General features: G+C 52.9%; 1 protein-coding gene across 3 annotated transcripts in view; it reads right to left on the bottom strand.

The window, feature by feature from the left end:
* The window catches only part of AGAP3 (ArfGAP with GTPase domain, ankyrin repeat and PH domain 3), a 132,031-nt gene extending 114,453 nt beyond the window's left edge, over positions 1-17,578 (bottom strand). The window contains exon 1 of one of the 3 annotated variants that reach the window (XM_061585637.1): positions 16,996-17,578. In XM_061585637.1, coding sequence (XP_061441621.1) covers positions 16,996-17,257 — 262 coding nt within the window. In that variant the 5' untranslated portion in view covers positions 17,258-17,578. Of the gene's footprint in view, positions 1-7,008; positions 7,032-16,995 lie in introns of those variants that run through there. The other 2 variants (XM_061585635.1, XM_061585636.1) reach the window with 2 other exon arrangements.
* Positions 17,579-18,224: the final 646 nt, after the last annotated feature.

Below are 18,224 nucleotides of genomic sequence, written 5' to 3'. Positions count from 1 at the left end.
ACAGCAAAGACACCCCCCCCCCCAGCCAGACACCCATACTGCCTCCGCTTCTGGCTTTCCTAACAAGCACCCATTGGATTAAGGGTGACAAATTCAATTAGATTTGTAGCTACACAGATTTCCTGCTATTTTGCCCCTTTGTTAGGCAGCAAAGAGTGGCTGCACAGGGTACCTCTTCAGGGCGCACCCCACCCTTGGGCAAAGTGGAGATCCAGGTGTGGCCAAGTTGGTGGCTGAGGCACAACTACTGTGACTGGCAGCACCAGGAGGGCGAGGGTGGTTTACGACCCAGCCCAGTTTGCCTGGAGGGTCTGAGGCACGTGGAAGACCTGCCAGCCAGCCAGCCCCCCCCCCGCACTCCTGACCCTGCCAACCAGGGAGGGCTCAGCAGGGGAGCACCAGTGCCAGACAGCCCCCCCCGCCATCTCCAGTTCAGTGCTCATAGGGAGCAGCAGAGCTGAGAAGACGTTGTCCAAAGTCCCCCCCACCCCCTGCAGGGGCCATCAGGGTTCTCCCCCCGGGCCCCCTTTGGCCTTACAGAGTCACAGTCAAGGGCCTCCAGGCCCCCTGGTCTGCCAGATGCCTACATCCATGCGGCTCCCATTCAACTGCCGGAGGAAAGATGCAGCTGACATCCTTCAGCCACCTTTTCCCCGGAAAACATGAGGCAGCCATGGAGTGCAGCACCGGTCCCGCCAGAGAGAGCGCATGACAAAACCATGACCAAGAGAAAGGCAAGCATTCAAGCAGCTGGTAACACCATGACAGAGAGATGTTCCTTCCTACCCCACCCCCTTGTCAAGGCCTGGGGGGCTGCAGCCCACGGGCAGCTGCAGGCAACCAGGGAGGAGGAATCAGACCCTTTCCTCACAGCAGGAGACCCTCAGCTACCCCACAGAACACCACCAATTAGGCAGAATGGAAGAAGTGGGGCCCTTGAGGTGGGGAGGGAGGAAGCAGAGGGGATCTTCCTGGCTGGAGCTCAGAGGAAGCCTGGATCCAGGAGGGCCTTTTCTGCTGCTCAGCCTTTAGTCAAGGAGGTTTTACCTGAACAGAGGAAGCATCTCTCTTCCTGGGAGTCCGTGGGGGGCACTATCAGACCTAGTGGACAAGCAGAAACACCTTGGGAGGGGAAGGTGACCCCCTGGGCAGCACCGGATGTGCCTGGACTCCTGTTACTTCACCATTGAAGGTTGGAGGAGAGACCAGATGTGCTGCTTGAAGTTCTGTGGCTCCCCAATACTCCCCTAGGAAACCCCACATTCAGCCACAGAAAGACCACCCACCCGAAAAGCCAGCCAAGTGACCCTAACAAGGCCACGCAAGCGCCCACACCTGGCACACTCCTTCCAACTGCCCTGGGCCAGGGCCAGCCCCATAAGCTCCCTCTGGGCATCTTCAGGGCACTGAGCCCAGCAATGCTGCTTTGCCTCAACTTCGGGAAGCAATGCCTTTCCCCCACACACTCCAATCCTCCCTGTCCAAGACCGGTTAGAAAAAGGGCCCCCACTGCCAAGAGAGAAACCCCACAGAGCTAGACACACGACACTGGACACTGCAGGCAGTGGTAGCAAACTGGGAAGGAGATTAGGGAGGGTGGGGAGGCCGGGGAGGGGGAATTGCAAGAGTTGCACAGCAAAAAAGGGTGTGAACACAATCCAGGCTAGCCTGAAGAGGCAGCTGCCCGTGGAGTCTCTCATGGGCGGGGGAGAAGCACCCAGGCATGGCCTGCCTGGATGGAGGAACACCAGCATTCTCCCTCAACCTCACACTTCGCCATCCCTCCCAACTAGCCTTGCAGCTTCCTCTCTTTTCCTTCCTGCTTTCCTCACACCCCACTGGGAGCCTCAGCCTCAACACTTCAGCTTGCCTTCGAGACCCCCAGTGCCCAGGCACCACCTGTCCCGTACCACCGGGGCAAGGACAGCCAGCCTGATCCCGCTGTGCTTCAGTGCTACCCTCAGCGGATGGCCAGAGGGTGTATTGCATCCTTCGGCTGACTGGCCAGCCAGAAGACACAAGGAGCCGCAGGGGCTCCCAGCCCCCCTACAGCTGCTGGCCTGCCAGCCGCTCAGCCACTGGTGGCCCCTGACCCTTGCGGAAAACCAGTCCCTGGCTCCAACTGGCCCAGTCCAGGACAAAAGCACCATCCCTTCCCTCCCCTCTGCCTCCTTTCACTGAGAACTGAAAGCGTCTAGGTCAGTTGTGGCAGCAGGAAATTCCGTGCTGGGATTGGAAGAGGCACTGCCATCTGGCTGGCCTCCGTGAGGACAGGACGCTGGCCAGGATGACCCCTTTGGCCTGACCCAGCTGCAGCCGGGCTCTCTGCACGCCGGCTGCCTGGCACTCCTCATCCGGCCAAGGAAATGGGAACAAGGGCTCAGACAAGGGAAAGTGTAGCGGAAGGTGGCCCCTTAGCATATTCGCGTCCCAAGCCATTTGGGGTTTTAAAGGGCAAAACCAGCTCCTTCACATCAACCTGGAAGGCAGCCGACAGCCGGCGCAAATTAAACTCTGCTCTTGACATCCAGCCCCAGGCAAGGCTGCAGGGGACATTCAACACTTACTGAGTCCCTGAACACTTTTCAAAGCACCATGCCGGATTCAAAGATCACTGGGGCATGGATAACCATGGCAAGGTCCGGTTTTGCCAGGAAGGGCTGCAGCTGGCAGCCCAGCCACTAAGACATCTGACAAGAAGCATCACTCCCCTACCCAACCCCAAGTCAAACGCCCCGCCAAGAGTACGTCCGCCTTGCCCACCCGGATTAAACGTCAAGCCTGTTCTGTCCCATGCATTTAATCTTTCATAGCTGACAGTGATTAAGGGTTTCCATTCCCTCCCTAGGATTAGATGTACGTGTGTGTGTGTGTGTGTGTGTGTGTGTGTGTGTGTGTGTGTGTGTGTGTGAGTGAGAGAGAGAGAGAGAGAGAGAGAGAGAGAGAGAGAGAGAGAGAGAGAGAGAGAGAGAGAGCATGCCCGCACACAAGTCAGCGAGCGAGAGGGCTGGGTGACTCCTGCCTAGTGATGTCTCCATTGCCCAAATCACCCAATGAATTCAGCCAGCGGTTTCATTTAGATCAGGGGTGGGCAACCCTTTTTGCTCCAGCAAACCACATCTTTATTTTGCCCCACCCCCATGGGCCAACCAGGACCTGTCAATCACCTGACACCATTATGACAGGTGGGTGGCCCATCCACCAGTCAAAATTGGCCCACGGGGGTGTGGAAGATAGCAACCAAGCAGGACTGAATTCCCCACCCATCAGCGGGCACGTGCAACAGCACTGAGCAGGATTAACCCCCCCCCATTCACTGACAGGCGAGGGTTTCAATTCCAGCCATCAAGGGGACATCACCCAATTGACTGGTGGGCGTGGTTTAACAAAAATTGCCTTGTGGGCCAAACTGGAGCTCCCGGCAGGCCAAGATTAACCCATGGGCCACCCACCCATGATTTAGATGTTAAATAGCAATAGGGGACAAGATGGAATCTTGCAGGATCCCACAGGCCACTGGCCAAGTATCAGTAGTCCCTCGCAAAGCAACCCTGTGAGGTAGGTTAGGCTAAGAAGCAGTGAGCTTCATCTCTGAGCATGGATTTGAGCCTGGGTCTGTCCAGTCCCAGTCCAACACTGTAACCACTACACACACACACCCCTCCTCTTCTACAGATAAATAAGTAGTGCTCTTACCCGGTGCATATATTGCAACATGCTACGTACAAATCCCAATACTGAGGGCTGGGGCAGGAGGCAGAGGAGGCCTCTCCGAAGCTGGTGTGTCCGGATGTTGCTGGACTACAGTTCCCATCATGCCTGTCAACTGTCCATTCTGGCTGGGCAGATGGGAATTGGAGTCATCATCATCATCATCATTTATTTGTATGCTGCCTTTCCACAGCTGAGCCATGCTCAAGACAGCTTATAACGTCAAAAAATTACATGATTCATTCTAACAGTTACAAAAATAAAACAAAATATAGTCAAACCACAGTCATAAGCAATAAACTAATGAAAACATCGCTATAAATATACAATAAAATTAAGCAATCTCCACATACTTCATAATGTGTAACAATAAAAATGCAAAGCTATACTCCCTAAAACAGCAAAAGTGCACCTCTAAAATTAAATCTTGACCTCCAAACATCCAACAAGTTGAGGAAGGCCAGATTAGATAGTTGGCCTAGAGCTGGGGAAAGCCAGGTTCAAACCCCAATCTACCTCACAGGGTTGTTGTTAAGATAAGATACGGGGGGAAGAGATGGAAGGATCATGTATGCAGCCCTCAGCAACCTGACTGCAGGCTGCCACCCCACCCACCTCCTCCGTGGCTCCATTGTTTCCCTAAACACAAGCATCAGCGCTCCCTTCTCCATTCTGCAGACAACTCAAAGTGTTAAATTCACCGTTACATCTGCAACCAGTTCCACCCTGTATTTGGAGTCATATCCTTAAGACACAAGCGCCTCCCTATTCAGACGCTCTTCCAGCTCTGTTTCTTCGCCTGCTACTGTCGCCCAGAAATATAAAGGGGACTGGCCCGTTTGGATGAGGCTCCCTCATCACTCCCCCTTGTTGAGGCAGACAGCCACAGGTGGGGAGGCAGGCCACCTGCTGACCTCTGACCCCAGAGGCGGAGTCCAGCAACCTCCCTTTCCTGCTTTGTAGAATGAGCAATCGTTTAAGGCATACTTCTTCACCCAAGTTTTGTTTTATTTTTTCCTATTCTCAGATTGGCATAAAATTGAGATCAGTCTCAAAAATCTCTTATTTGCAGATATTGGGGTGAGGTGGAGGTCACCCACTTTCCTGTGCCAACTGGGAGGGGGCAGGCTTTCCAGGGACTGTTGCTGGAGGGTAAAAAATTCTGACCTCTTTGCAACTGCTGGGGTGGTGGAAAGAGGTAGGAGAAAGGCGCATTTGGATTTGGGACAGCAGTCCAGACCCCAACTGACGAAACAATTATCTCCTCAGGCAGTACCCTCAGCACCCAGCCACGTGGGCAGCAGAGACCACCCAGCAGTGGCCCCACCACCAGCAGATAAGATTCTGCTGGAAGGAGGCAAAACACTGTTTGTCAGGCAGGCCCTGGGCATCAGCATCTCCCCTCCCCCACATCTTCCACACATGCCCCTCCTAGCACAGCCCCCCACCAGCACCATCCCTCCCCCACACATACACACTCCGTGCACCTCAGTTCAGCTGCAAGGGAGTGCCAGTACAGCTCAGCATGGCAAGCTGCCCAGTCAGAGGCATCCATCCTGGCACAGGGCCCCAGCCAGAGCAGGAATGCCACACGCTCTTCTTGGGCACAGTGGGATGGGCACCAGCTGCTGGGCGCACCCGAGAGGGTCCTACTTCCAAGCAGCAAAGGGGGGAGGGCAGCCTTGGAATGACTGAGAGGAATGCAGGCCTCCCATCAACCCCAAACCTGCCCGGAGCTGACGGGTGCTGGGCACTGTCAAAGGATACCGGGGGGGGGGAGAAAGAGAGAGAGACTGCACCCAAGGGCAGATCCAGCCAAGCATCTGGAGGGAGCCCCCACCCCAAGAGTGCAATAGGCTAGAGGTCTCAAGAGGGTTCTCAGGCACCTCAGAATAGCCACAGGAGAGGGACTTCAACGGGGGAGGTCCCTGCCCTCAGCAGACAAGGAGCCACCACCGCTGGTTCCTGTCGGGATCACCCGCAAGCGTGTCTGGCCTGGCCTGCTCTCTCCAACCTGGTGGGACCCATGTCAGCCTTCCATGTGGGGGAGTCACACTAAGAAGGGCGCTCTTCCCCCTCCATGGCTGTGCAGCCATGCTGTCTGGCCCAGGAAGGCGCCGTGGCAATGCAGCACGAGAGCATGCCTGCACACAGGCCAAGTGGAGGCAAGCACCACGGCTCTTGAATGCCGCACCTACGGGGGGGGAGGGGAGGCGGGCAATGGAAGAACATCACTTCTAAACTTTATCACCAGCCATTAGCAGCTCCTTTGGTCAGGCAGATGTGTAGCATTCACCCTCACGAGCAAGCCCGTGAAGAGAAGGGGGCGCAGAAGTTCCTGCTGAACGTCCCACCAAAAGGGCCTCTTGCCCACCACAGGCTGAGGCCCCTCCAAGAAAGCCCAGTGAGAGGGAGGCTCAAGGGGGCTTCTACGGCAAAGGGTTCAGCCTACGGACCCAAAGGATTCGCGTTCAAATCCAGCAGAACCAGAACCCGGCACTGGCCACTGGCAGCGGGGGGAGGGGGATTTTGACCCCCCAAAGCAGCCCCCCCAACAGCCCAGAAAACAAAACTGCAGCTCTCTCCTCCCACCCTGCATCTTGCTTTTAGAGAAAAATCTTGGGAAATGTGACAGCAATGTCTTCCGTTGCTTGGAAACCAAATGGCAAAATGAAGAGAACCCCCTAAATTACTATGGTATTTGCTAGTTTCACAATAAATGGTGCCGAGAGGAGGAAAAGAGGACTCAAGCCAGGAATTGTCCTCCCACCCCTGAAAGAGTAATACTGCCCAAGGCTGAGTGTTCAAGTTATGCAGGAACTCATGCAGTGGGTGCCTGAAAGGACAGAGGACTAGCAGCTTGTCCTTTCAAAACACAAGACCTCACCAGATGGATGCCTACCCCACACCTGCCATCTCTAGGCTCCAGCACAAGGCTAACTGCAAGAAATGTGCCAACACCCAAGAATCTAACACATTCCAACAATTAAGAGCTGTCTGTCTTCTCCAAGGGCCTACATAACTGTTTCCACACCAAGAGAATGCAGCATTCATAACAGAGACTCCAAGAACACAGCAAGTGTCACAGAAAACCCAAGACAAAAATGTGGGCAATTTTCTACTCAGTCTTTAAGCACTAGGAAGAGAATGGCGGGGAGGGGTTCCTCTCCTCAGCCAAGTCCCATCCCAGCCCGACAACATCCCCCTTCAGTTCTTCTGCCCCCAGACCTCAAAGTCCTGGACTCTTCAGGCAGCCAAACCCAACCGGCCAACCCAGACAAAGCAAACAGCGCAAACCTGGGTCAGAATGGAGACGCTTCGGTGCAGACACCTTCACTGTGCAAAACAAACACCAGCCCTCTGCCTCCCAACGTAGTCCTGGCAGGGGGAGAAGAGTACTCGGCTAGTTGCCTGCCCCTGCCTAGTACCAAAGCAAAGTGCAACCTGGGCCAAGAAAACCTGCCACCTCTGCCAACCTCCCCCTGCTTCACTATCACTCTGTGTTAGGAATTCCAGTGTCAGAGTTAAGGGTCTCTTAAAGGCAAAGGGGGGGAGGAGGGCAACCTGTTCTTACAGCGGGTGCCAGGTTGGCTCACTGCAGAGTCCAGCAGAGAACAAGAATCCCTGGCAAGCCTGATTCTTGCCTGACCCATGTTGCAGGAGGAAATGAACCAACTTTGCCCAAAGGTACTGGTGGTACAAGCAGGGCCGGCACTAACCTGCCCTGGGCCCTGGCACACACACGGATGCCCCACCTACCTACCTACCCACCTACCAAGCAGGCAGAGGAGCGGGAGGTCGGGCAGAAGGGCGAGCGAGCGAGGGAGCCTGCCGCGGTAGGGGAGCACTACTCCCTCACCATAGTGAGGAGCCCTTCAGGGGCCCCTGTGGACTGCAGGGCCCTCAGCTAGGGCCCCACCTGGCCGCCCTTTAGAGCCGGCCCTGGGTACAAGACTGCTCACAACGCACTTGGAAATATATAAAAAATGTTGAAAATAAAGAGCTAGGAATTAACATGCATTGGCTCTTATTTATATCCCACCTTCCCACATTGCTCAAGGAAGCTCACAGCCTCTAGCTTCAAAAGTTGTATTTAAAAAACACAGCCTAAACAAACTAACCTGAATCATTAGGTGAGCAACCCAACCCAAACCACAGCAGAGTCCTTCTTCCTTTGAACCAAAAGCCTCCCAGATGAGACTGGGTGTCTAAAGGCCAGACAGGAAGACCAATGACAAGCCGCTTAGGGAAGCTCATCCCACAAAGCAAAGGGAGCAGCCACCAAAAAGGCTGTGCTCCTCACCATTGACCATTTATCCTCCCAAAAGGAGAGCACTCAGAGCAAGGCCCTCGACCAAGATCTTAAGAGATAAGGGCTGCTTGTCTCTTCGTTATGGCGAGAACAAAACAGTTTCCAAGGAGAAAATGGAAAATCCCTACTGAGGAGTGGTTAAGAGGAGGAATCTGAGACACATTACTGGTGGTGATGCTGCCTCATTTGATAAGATTTAGGGGGGAACCTTCATAAATAACAATTGGAATTTGTCTCCTTTTGAAGTATTACGGCCAAAATATTTTAAAAGGGTATTTTGTGCTGACAAACTGAAGTGGCCTGTTTTGTTTATAAAAATAAGGATGTTCTGCTATACATATAGCGTATACTTTTGTTTTATTTAAGGCTAGTGCAATTTATCCACCTCTTGAGTAAATTATTAGATTTTAATTTTGCTTACGTTTGCTTTGTGAGTACCCAATTAACGCACAATCATTTAAAAAAATGCCCCCCTGGCTTGTACTAGGAGGAAGTGCGGGATATAAATCTAAGAAATAGAAAAATAAAAATAAATTTAAAAAGAAAACTTGGTAAAAACCTACATGCAGACAACCCTGCTGCAGATATGGAATATGTATAGACACAGACAATGAAACACAATTAGCCATCCAGCTAAACCACTACCAGCCAGAGCTATGTATGATCTGGATTTCAGCTCACATATGGAGGGGATCAGTTTCCTTCCAGTGCTGATGAACCTTTTCTCTAGACAGATATAAAAGATCTTTTTCAAGAACAGTCACTCTTATCATAACAAATTCAGCTAAAGAATCAAAATCTCCCTTGGTTTGATTGTATTTTTATTTATTATTAAATTTTTATCTCACCTTTCCTCCAAGGAGCTCAAGGTGGTATACAAACATGGTTCTCCCCCTCCTGATGTTATCCTGTGAGGTAGGTTAGGCTGGGAGATAGTGACTGGCCCAAGGTCACCCAGTGAGCTTCATGGTCATAGATGGTGTTGAGATCATATGAGATTATATATACACTGTTGAGATCATATAAAGATCATATTACAAAGCCAAAAAGTTCAATAGTGCAAACTAGTGTTTTGAGAAATTAACTGCTACGGGTAACAAAATGAACAAGCAAACAAAACATATGGCATTAAGTTATAAACAAAAAAGACCAGGTAAAAGTTGGGGTCAAGATTTGGAAGAGAGAATTATGGAATGCCCTCCCTGATGAGATACGCCTGGAGCCTTCTTTGATATTTTTTCGGCGCCAGGTAAAGACCTACCTCTTTGCCCAGGCATTTTAATTCTAGTTTTAATTTTATTTTATAGTTAATTAATTGTAATTTCTATTAATTTTGTCTTAATCTGTTTTTAATTGTGTTTTTATACCTATATGTTGTAATCCACATTCGCTGGCTTTTAAATGTGGTTTTATTCTGCTGTACACCACCCTGAGAGCCTGTTGCTAAAGGGCGGTTTAAAAGTGCAATAAATAAATAAATTAAATAAATAAATAAATAAATATTTTCTTGACAAAGAGGAATATATGTGAAAATCAAGCAATAATTTCTCACTGTTATCAATGTCAGCAGAAATTGTATTAAGTTAATGACTAAGCAGCCTGTTATACCAACAGACTTCAAAAGATGATCAGAAACTACAATCCTTTATGCTGGAATGGGAATCGGGTACAGGAACTCTCTTTCCACAAGCAGAACCTATTTGGAGGCAGTGGGGGAGGCCACCTACAATTACAGTTAGATCCATTCCTCCTGTCACTCACATGTACAAGAACTAGCACCAAGATGGTCACCTCAGCTTGGATTAAACAATAGCGGCACAAGTAAATTCAGGGATAAACTAAATGCATGCAAGTTACGACAACTGACTTGTTGGTGCATTTATGACACGTATTGAAATAGGAGCTAATTAAATAAGTTCTTCACCAAAGATTAAGGAAGCTAAAGAGTCATGGGATAAGCAGAGAGGTCCTCTGGTGGATCACGAAATGGTTAAGCTGCAGGAAGCGGAGAGTGGGAATAAATGGACAGTTCTCCCAATGGAGGGATATAGAAAGTGGGGTCCCCCAAGGATCGGTATTGGGATCTCCTGTGCTTTTTAACCTGTTCATAAACAATCTGGAGTTGTGGGTCAGCAGTGAAAAAATGACATTATTCATGGTGAGGGAAAAAGGTGAATTCCATAACAGGGACCATTAGGAACAGGACTGAAAATAAAACTGCCAACATCATAATGTCATCACACAAATCTATGGTGCACTTGGAATATTATGTACAGTTCTGGTCACCTCACCTCAAAAAAGGATACCGCAGGACTGGAAAAGGTTCAGAAAATTGATCAAAAGCTTACAGCAACTCACATGCGTGGAAACACAACAATATTTGTGGATTTCAGTTTAGAGAATAGGAGAGTAAGACAAGACACGATAGAGTTGCATAACTAGATGCATGGTGCAGAGAGATAAATTCTTCCTCCTCTCTCATAATCACAGGCCTAACCTAACCCCGTGGTGGGTTTTTTATGCATAGTTTATTGGTTTTTCAAGTTTTTCTGTAACAATACAAGTAACAAACATGAACAATAAAAAGGAGGAGGGGAAACAGAGCAGCAAAACATGTCAAGTCATAATACCACCAAGAAAATCAGACATATGTTTTTAAAAGGAGAGAGAAGAAAGAAAGAAAAAGAAAAACAAATGAATAAATCAGGGGGAGAAGGGCCTGACAGAGAAGGGGAAGGGATGGGCTCCAGCAGAGCCTGGCATGGCAAACGAGTCATGCAGAGAGCTCCAAGCAAGAGTCCCAGATCTCAGAGTGCTCATGCTCTCTGGGCCTCTGAGTAAAAGTAGCTCTTTCGTATGCAAAGGGAAGAAAGGTCCTCTGACCAACATGCAATCCTGGGTGCCGCTCGATCCTTCCAGCCGTGCTTGGCTACTAAGAAAGTATGCAGGGTCCAGCTGTCAAATTCCAGGACACCAAGATATAATGAAGTACAGCATGAACATCTGGAAATGTTAGAGATGTTCCTAGGACTAGGTTAATGCAAGTAAGGACTTTGGCCAAAGACATGGCCACCACAGGGCAAGACCAGGCCATCTCACCACAATGCCATCACGCGTCAGTAGATGCAATATGCTTCTGACAGTGGCGGGGGGCAGAGGAGTAAGCCCAAAAAACAAGTTTCTGCTGGGTAAGACATAGCCTAAGGTTCAGGAAACAGAACCTTACAGCAGTCAATCGATCGCCATGGCCTCAAAGGTATGGGGTGTTCCAGTTCTCTGTTCCAGTCCTCCATAAGGCCTCCCAGCCCCCAACAAAGCTTTATAAAAGCAAACTGTGAGTTTCAGAAATTGCTCTGAAGCTATCAGATCCTGCAACAAATCTGGGGTTTCAGAAGCGCTCAAGGCTGCTGGGCTATAGGTGGAGGCCAAGAGGTGCTGCAACTGCAAATGCAGCCGCTCTGCTGAATGTGGCAGCCTAAATTGATCTTTTAGGAGGGAGAAAGGCAAGAAGTCCACATCTTTGCTTATCAGCTGATCCAAGGTAAAGAACCCCCCCAGCTCCCCAACTCTTCCACAACACCATCTTGCCCCCAATTGTAAGACAGTGCCTACACTATACGGCAACTTTCTCATGTGAGTAAGAGTTAAATGAGTACTTCACAGCCAACTGTCTCCAAACCTCTCTAACCGCCACAATTGATGGTGGAGAGTGAACCCCCCAAGTATGTTTTGTACCCAGTGAATCTCAGGCCTTTAGTGTTGTGGCATCTACCATTTGGAATTCATGCCCCTGAAATATTAGACAGTTGCTGTGTAGTTGTCTCTGTAACTATTGAAGATCTCCCTCTTTCAACAAGCCTTGTAATTAGTAACTTTATCCAGGTCTGCATCTGTGTTGGAACTACTTTTTCAAATGTTCTTAATGTTTTTAAAACATATTTAAGATTTTTAAAAAATGTTTTATGGGTTTTGTGTGTGTTTTTTATTGCCCATTTGCCGTGCTAGGCTCCTTCTGGGAGACAGATAAATTTAATAATGATGATGCAACCACTTGAGCACCTGATGAAATTGATTGGCAGGAGATTCAGAACCAACAAGCGAAAGTCTTTCTTCAAACAACTCACAGTTAACTTAAGGAATTCCCCACCACAAGATTTGATGATGGCTGCTGATTCAAGTGGCTTTTAAGGGCTTATTCTCCTCCATGAATTTGCCTATTAGCGGTAATCAGCCATGATTGCCAAACCCAGCTTCCATATTCAGAGAGAGTCTACCTCTGAACACCCGCCACTGTAGGACCAAGGGCAGGGGAAGGGATGAAGCATCCAGGTGGCGACTGTGGGGCCATCCAGACTAGATGGCTGTCTGACCTTTGACCTGATCCAGCCCCAGGGGTCTTCCGGGGTCGTTCTCCTACACTGATCTGCACCAGGTCACACCAAGCAAACCGGTATGGCACAGGTAACAATGTACGGCTATGGCTTTTCAGGTACCAATCACTACTATTGCCAAGATGAAGCATCTCAATCAGCAGCAAACAGAATCCCACTTGAGCCACTCTCTTGCCGTCTCCCAGAGTGGTGAGGGCTGTTGAAGCCATTTCCTAAAGGCTGTGACCCACTTGGGGTTCAAGCACATGACTGGCTTCAGCACCCCACCTCCCAGCTGGGCTACCAGCTACTGGAGAACAGCTCTCTTTACAACCAGCTGCTGAGCTGCCCGCCTTGGCACAGGGCCATGCCCAGATGGGCTACAGTGGGAACTGTACAGATGGGAACCACCACAGGCCTAGCTAGCCAGCATCAGACACCCAACACTGAAGCCCAGGGCAAACCCACAAAGGCTCCAGTCCATCACTTGCACAAGCCAGAGTCATGGGTTGCCCTCAAAGAATGTGCTTGGGTGCCACACACAGAATTTGGAAGAGAAAAATGCACACGCAGAAGAATACAGGATGAGAGTTTGGTTTAACACTCCCTACTCACCCCTCCCCGGGACATCTGGCATCTAAGACCAAGTCCAGATGAGCCCTCAGCATAATGCTGGCACTTGTGGGTTTAAATTCTATTTCCAGCTCTTGACAAGCCCCCCACTCCACAATGCCCCCTTGGCAGTGCTTTAGTTGAGGCAGGTGCTTCCTTGCTGTACCCCAAGTAAACCTTTAAGAGAGCAGAGAGGCTTCCTGTAGCACACACACCCCGCGCACAGCAAAGCCAGGACCGCCCAAGAACTTCTTTTCCCCCCTGAAGGATCTTTGGACAGACAGATGCCCATCTCTGCTTTTAAGAGGGCATACAGGAGGCAGCAGCAGGGACAGCCTCCTGCCAATGCAGCCATGGCTCCGTCCCGCCCCTGGCAGCAAAGCGGCACACATTTTTGAGGCTCCTGCTAGCTCCCAAATGACAATAATTGGGGGGACCACCACCGTTGTTCTGCCCCATGACAGACCATCTGCACAAGCTCAAAATCAGCCTCCCTGTCCTTTCAGTTCCTGCGGCTACCTCCTTTCCCACCTACCCCCAAAACCCAAGAGACTTCTTAGAATATTCCTGCCTCTTGCCTTCCCCTCACAGGTTTCCCACACACAGGCCACGCTCACTGGACTTAGCTGTGGCCTTCCTGAACAATCTCCCATCACTTTGATGGTGGGCTTTGTCACATGCCAATCTCTCGTTCTGAATCTTTTTTCAAACAAATCCAAAAAGGCACCCCAAGAACTCTGCAGGGCCCATCAAGCAGCACAGGTGGGGCGGAGGCAGCACCACAGGCCTGCCATCCGAGCACAGGTGTTGCAGTGCTGCAGGCCTCCAGGCAAGGCTTTCTGAGCAGATCCACACCCAGGCCTGATTGCAGAAGATTCCACACCCTCCTTCCCTGCCAATCACCCAAGCTCCCCCCCCCAGGGGCAAGCAGGAGAGAGACATGGAGTGCAAGCAGAGGCAGCTGCACAGCTCCTCCCTGGGCTACCCAGCAGCCCCTTCCCAAGAGCCACTGGCCACACAGGGCAACCACCACTGCAAGGAGTGCCATCCCTCTGCACAGGCCCTGCTGGGAGAGGGGAAGCCACCAGGCTAGAAGCTTTGTCTCCACGGCACTGAGCCTGCATTCCCCAGCAGAGTCCTCACAAGAGGAAAGCTTTCTTCCCATGCCCCTCTATATATAATAATAATAATAATAAATTTTATTTGTTAGTCGCCTATCTGTCCGAGTTAACGGACACTAGGCGACTTAGTCGCAGATTAAAATACACTGTACAGATTAAAATACACTGTACAATTAAAAGACAAATAATCAGTCATTCTAAAACATCAATTTATACATCATAAAACTAATCCATCCCAAGGATCCCGTAGGCCTGCCTGAATAGCCAGGTCTTTAAGGCTCAGCGAAAACTGATCAGGGAGGGGGCATGACGAAGACCAAAAGGGAGAGAATTCCAGAGGGTGGGGGCCACAACCGAGAATGCCCTCTCTCTTGTCCGCACCAGCCTAGCTGTTTTGGCCAGTGGGACCGAGAGGAGGTCCTGTGTGGCTGATCTTGTCAGGCGGCATAATTGGTGATGCTGGAGGCGTTCCTTCAGATAAGCTGGGCCGAAACCGTATCGGGTTTTAAAGGTCAACACCAACACCTTGAATTGGGCCCGGTAAACAACTGGTAACCAGTGTAGGTCTACTAACACCGGGGTGATATGATCCCGCCGTCGGCTATGCTTAATCAAGCGTGCCGCCGCATTCTGTACCAGCTGCAATTTCCGGACCGTTTTCAAGGGTAACCCCACATAGAGCGCATTACAGTAGTCTAAGCGAGAGGAGACCAGGGCATGTATCACTCATGGGAGCAGGTGCACAGGAAGGTAGGGTCGCAGCCTCCGTATCAGGTGCAATTGATACCAAGCTGCCCGGCTCACTGCTGAAACCTGAGCCTCCATGGACAGCTGGGAGTCAAGAATGACCCCTAGGCTGCGGACCTGGTCCTTCAGGGGTAATCTTACCCCATTAAGCACCAAGTCTATATCCCCCAACCTTGTCCTGTCACCCACGAGCAACACCTCGGTCTTATCAGGGTTTAGCTTCAACCTGTTCTCGCCCATCCATCCACTTACGGACTCCAGGCATTTGGACATGGTATCCACAGCCAACTCTGGTGAAGACTTAAATGAGAGATAGAGCTGAGTGTCATCCGCATATTGGTGACACTGCAGCCCAAAACTCCTGATGATGGCACCCAGCGGTTTCACATAGATATTAAATAGCATAGGGGAAAGGATAGAGCCCTGTGGCACTCCACAATTAAGAGGCCAAAGGTCTGAAACCTCATCCCCCAATGCCACCCGTTGGTACCTGCCTGAGAGATAGGAATGGAACCACCGTAAAACAGTGCCCCCTATTCCCAATCCCTCCAGGCGATTTAACAAGATACTGTGGTCAACGGTATCGAAAGCCGCTGAGAGATCTAGGAGGACGAGGAAGGTATATTCTCCCCTATCCAACGCCCTTCTCATATCATCCAACAGAGCGACCAAGGCTGTTTCAGTTCCATGTCCAGTCCTGAAGCCCGATTGGAATGGATCTAAGTAATCTGCTTCATCCAAGTGTGTCTATCACCCAAAAACGAAAAGGAAGAACCACTCTCTGGCCCAGAGAGCACCTGCTGGGGCTTGAGCCAAGTCCCGGTACTAGAGATTTAGCCTTAGAGCATTTGGCTTAAAAATGGGACCTCTGAGCTTGTGGAGAGAGCATCCCTATAACCAAAGCTGGACTTATCACATCTGGGACCAGGGAGCGGAATTCACAGCAGCACAGGGCAAGCAGGCTGTGGGCAACCTGAGGCCCAAGACCTTTTCAAAATTGCAAACCCACCAGTCGGTTGCCACTACTCTGCACTTCCCTCTCTGCCCACAAATTGACCACCGCCACCACCAGGCCCTGCGTGCAGCATTTGCCAGTCAACCTCCCGACACTGGGCTCTCCTGCTGGAAGACTACCTGGGAATGCTGCCTGGGCTGCCCACCTGCTGCAGAGAGGGGCTTCCGGGGTTCAAGCACGATGGGGATCTGGGCATGGCGGGGGTGAGAGCTGCAGCCCAAACAGGCCTCTAGCTTCTCGCCCCGGCCCACAGCCAGCAAATAATCGCCCCTTCAGGTGGGGCAGCCCTTGCCAAAGCTAGGCGGGGCTGCTGCCTGGATGGCCGCCTTTGCCAGAAAGGCCATGGGCATGGAGCACCAGAGCCACGGGAGGTCCCAGGGTGCTGAAAGGCCCCTGTGCCACCCGGGCGTCTAGGAACACAGGCAGGCGGGCACTCACTTTGAGCAGGCTTCCCAAGGAGGATGCCTGCCTGGGTTCACTGCTCAGGGTCTCTTGCTAACTGCTGCTGCCACTAAACTCTGCCAAGTGACAAGGCACGTGAGGGGGGGATGAGAAGAGAGGGAGAAAACGGACGGAAGGAAGGAAGGAAAGGCGGAAGAGTGACATTTGGAAAGGGCTTAATCACAGGCTCTCTGCAGAGCCAACAAGCCCGCTCCCCCGCCCCCCAGCATCCATTTTCTGCTGCAGCAGGAGCGAGCGAGCGAGCTGCACACATGGGGGGGGGCGGCGGCGGCATCGCACAGCCCTTCGCTCGCATCCGTCCCAGAGCATCCTGGAGGCTGAGCAGGGAAAGCAGCCGACCAGGTGGCCGCGGCCACAGCGGCCTTTCTCGTCCTCCTTCCCTCAGCCCGAACCGCAGCCAAGCAGCACAAGGGTCCCCAATGCGCGCGCACCGCCCCAAAGCCAGAGCGAGGAGGCGCACAGGCCCCCTGGCTGCGGAGGGGGCCCGGGGGGAGGGAGCCCGCTCAGGGCAGGCGCTCCGGCCGCGGTCGACGCCCCAACCCACCGTGGCTGACCGGTGGCCGAAGCCCCCTGGGCCGGCCTCCTCGCTTGCTGCACCCGCCGCAGGCCCGCCCCGCCCGCTGGAGACCCTCCCGGCTGGCTCACCCTCGATGGAGATGACGTGCTCGCGGATCTGGCTCTGGAGCGCGAGGTCGTCGACGCGCTCGATGAGGTCGTAGATGGCGTAGATGTTGGGGTGCACCGACTCGAAGCGCCCGATCTCGGCACGGATGGCCGCCGAGTTGGAGAGGCCGAACTGCGGCTGCGGCGCGCCGCCCGGCGACGCCCCCGACGGGCCCCCCGGCGCCGCCAGGCTCTGCTGCTGCTGCTGCCCGGCGCCCTGCACGGGCCCGCCCTGGAAGTTCATGGCCGGCCGGCCGGCGGAGCTGGAGCAGGCGGCGGCGGCGAGACGGGGCCGAGACGCTCCTGCAGGGGCGAGGCGGGCGGCTCAGCTGCGCCGGACTGCGGCTGCCTGGGCTGCGGGCTGTCGCCGCTGCATGGCCGGCTCCGCTTCCAGTCCGCCCCGGCTCCGCTTCCAGTCCGCCCCGGCTCCGCTCCTGGCCGGCGGCCCCGCCAGCTATAGCAATAGCAGCAGCAGCGGTCTCGCGTCACGCCGCCGCCCCCGCTCCTCCTCCCGCGTCAGCGCCGGGCTAGAGCCGCCCCCGGACTGAGAGAGAGAGGGAGACGGGAGGAAGGGAAGGGGCCGGCCCCCGCGTGCGCAAGCCCTCCCTCCTTCCTTCCTTCCTTCCTTCCCGGCCGCCCCCACAGGCACAGCCCGGGAGGCGACCCCCCCCCCGTCTCCTGTTATATAAGGCGTAGCCTTCCGCGAGATCCTCCGGATCCGACAGCCAGAGGCCGAGCTGAGCCACGTCGCCAAGCCGCGGAGGGCTCAAACCGGGGAGTCGGCTTCCTCGAGCAGTCTCCTTCCGCAGTGCGAAGCCCGCCGAGCAGCAGCAAGAGGCGGCAGGCAGGGCAAGAGCCTTCTGCTGCGCTGGGGCTCCCGCGGCGGCTGGCAGGCAGAGGCGGAGAGACGATGGCCCCGGAGTATGGGCGCAGCGTGGGCAGGGCCTGGCCGCTGGATGAGGCCAAAGGGGCTGGCCCCGCCGAGCCCAGCCTCCTGTTCTGGCAGTAACCAACCGGATGCCCCTGCCGGGAAGCCCGCCAGCAGAACGGAGCACAGCGAAAGCAGCAGCAACTCCCCCCATTTGGGGTCCGCGCATTTGGAAGTCAGATGTCTTCGACGGTAGCCCCACTGAGAGCCGCCACCGCCTTCCTGACTTGGGCAAATCCCCTTGTAAAGCCCTCCGCATTTCCCGCGGTGTCGGTCTCCCTAG

The sequence above is a fragment of the Rhineura floridana genome, chromosome 10 (genome assembly GCF_030035675.1).
Source record: "Rhineura floridana isolate rRhiFlo1 chromosome 10, rRhiFlo1.hap2, whole genome shotgun sequence".
NCBI classification, from domain to species: Eukaryota; Metazoa; Chordata; class Lepidosauria; order Squamata; family Rhineuridae; genus Rhineura; species Rhineura floridana.
The sequence above is the reverse complement of the archived record's forward strand: the minus strand, read 5'-3'. Positions and strand labels throughout refer to the sequence as shown.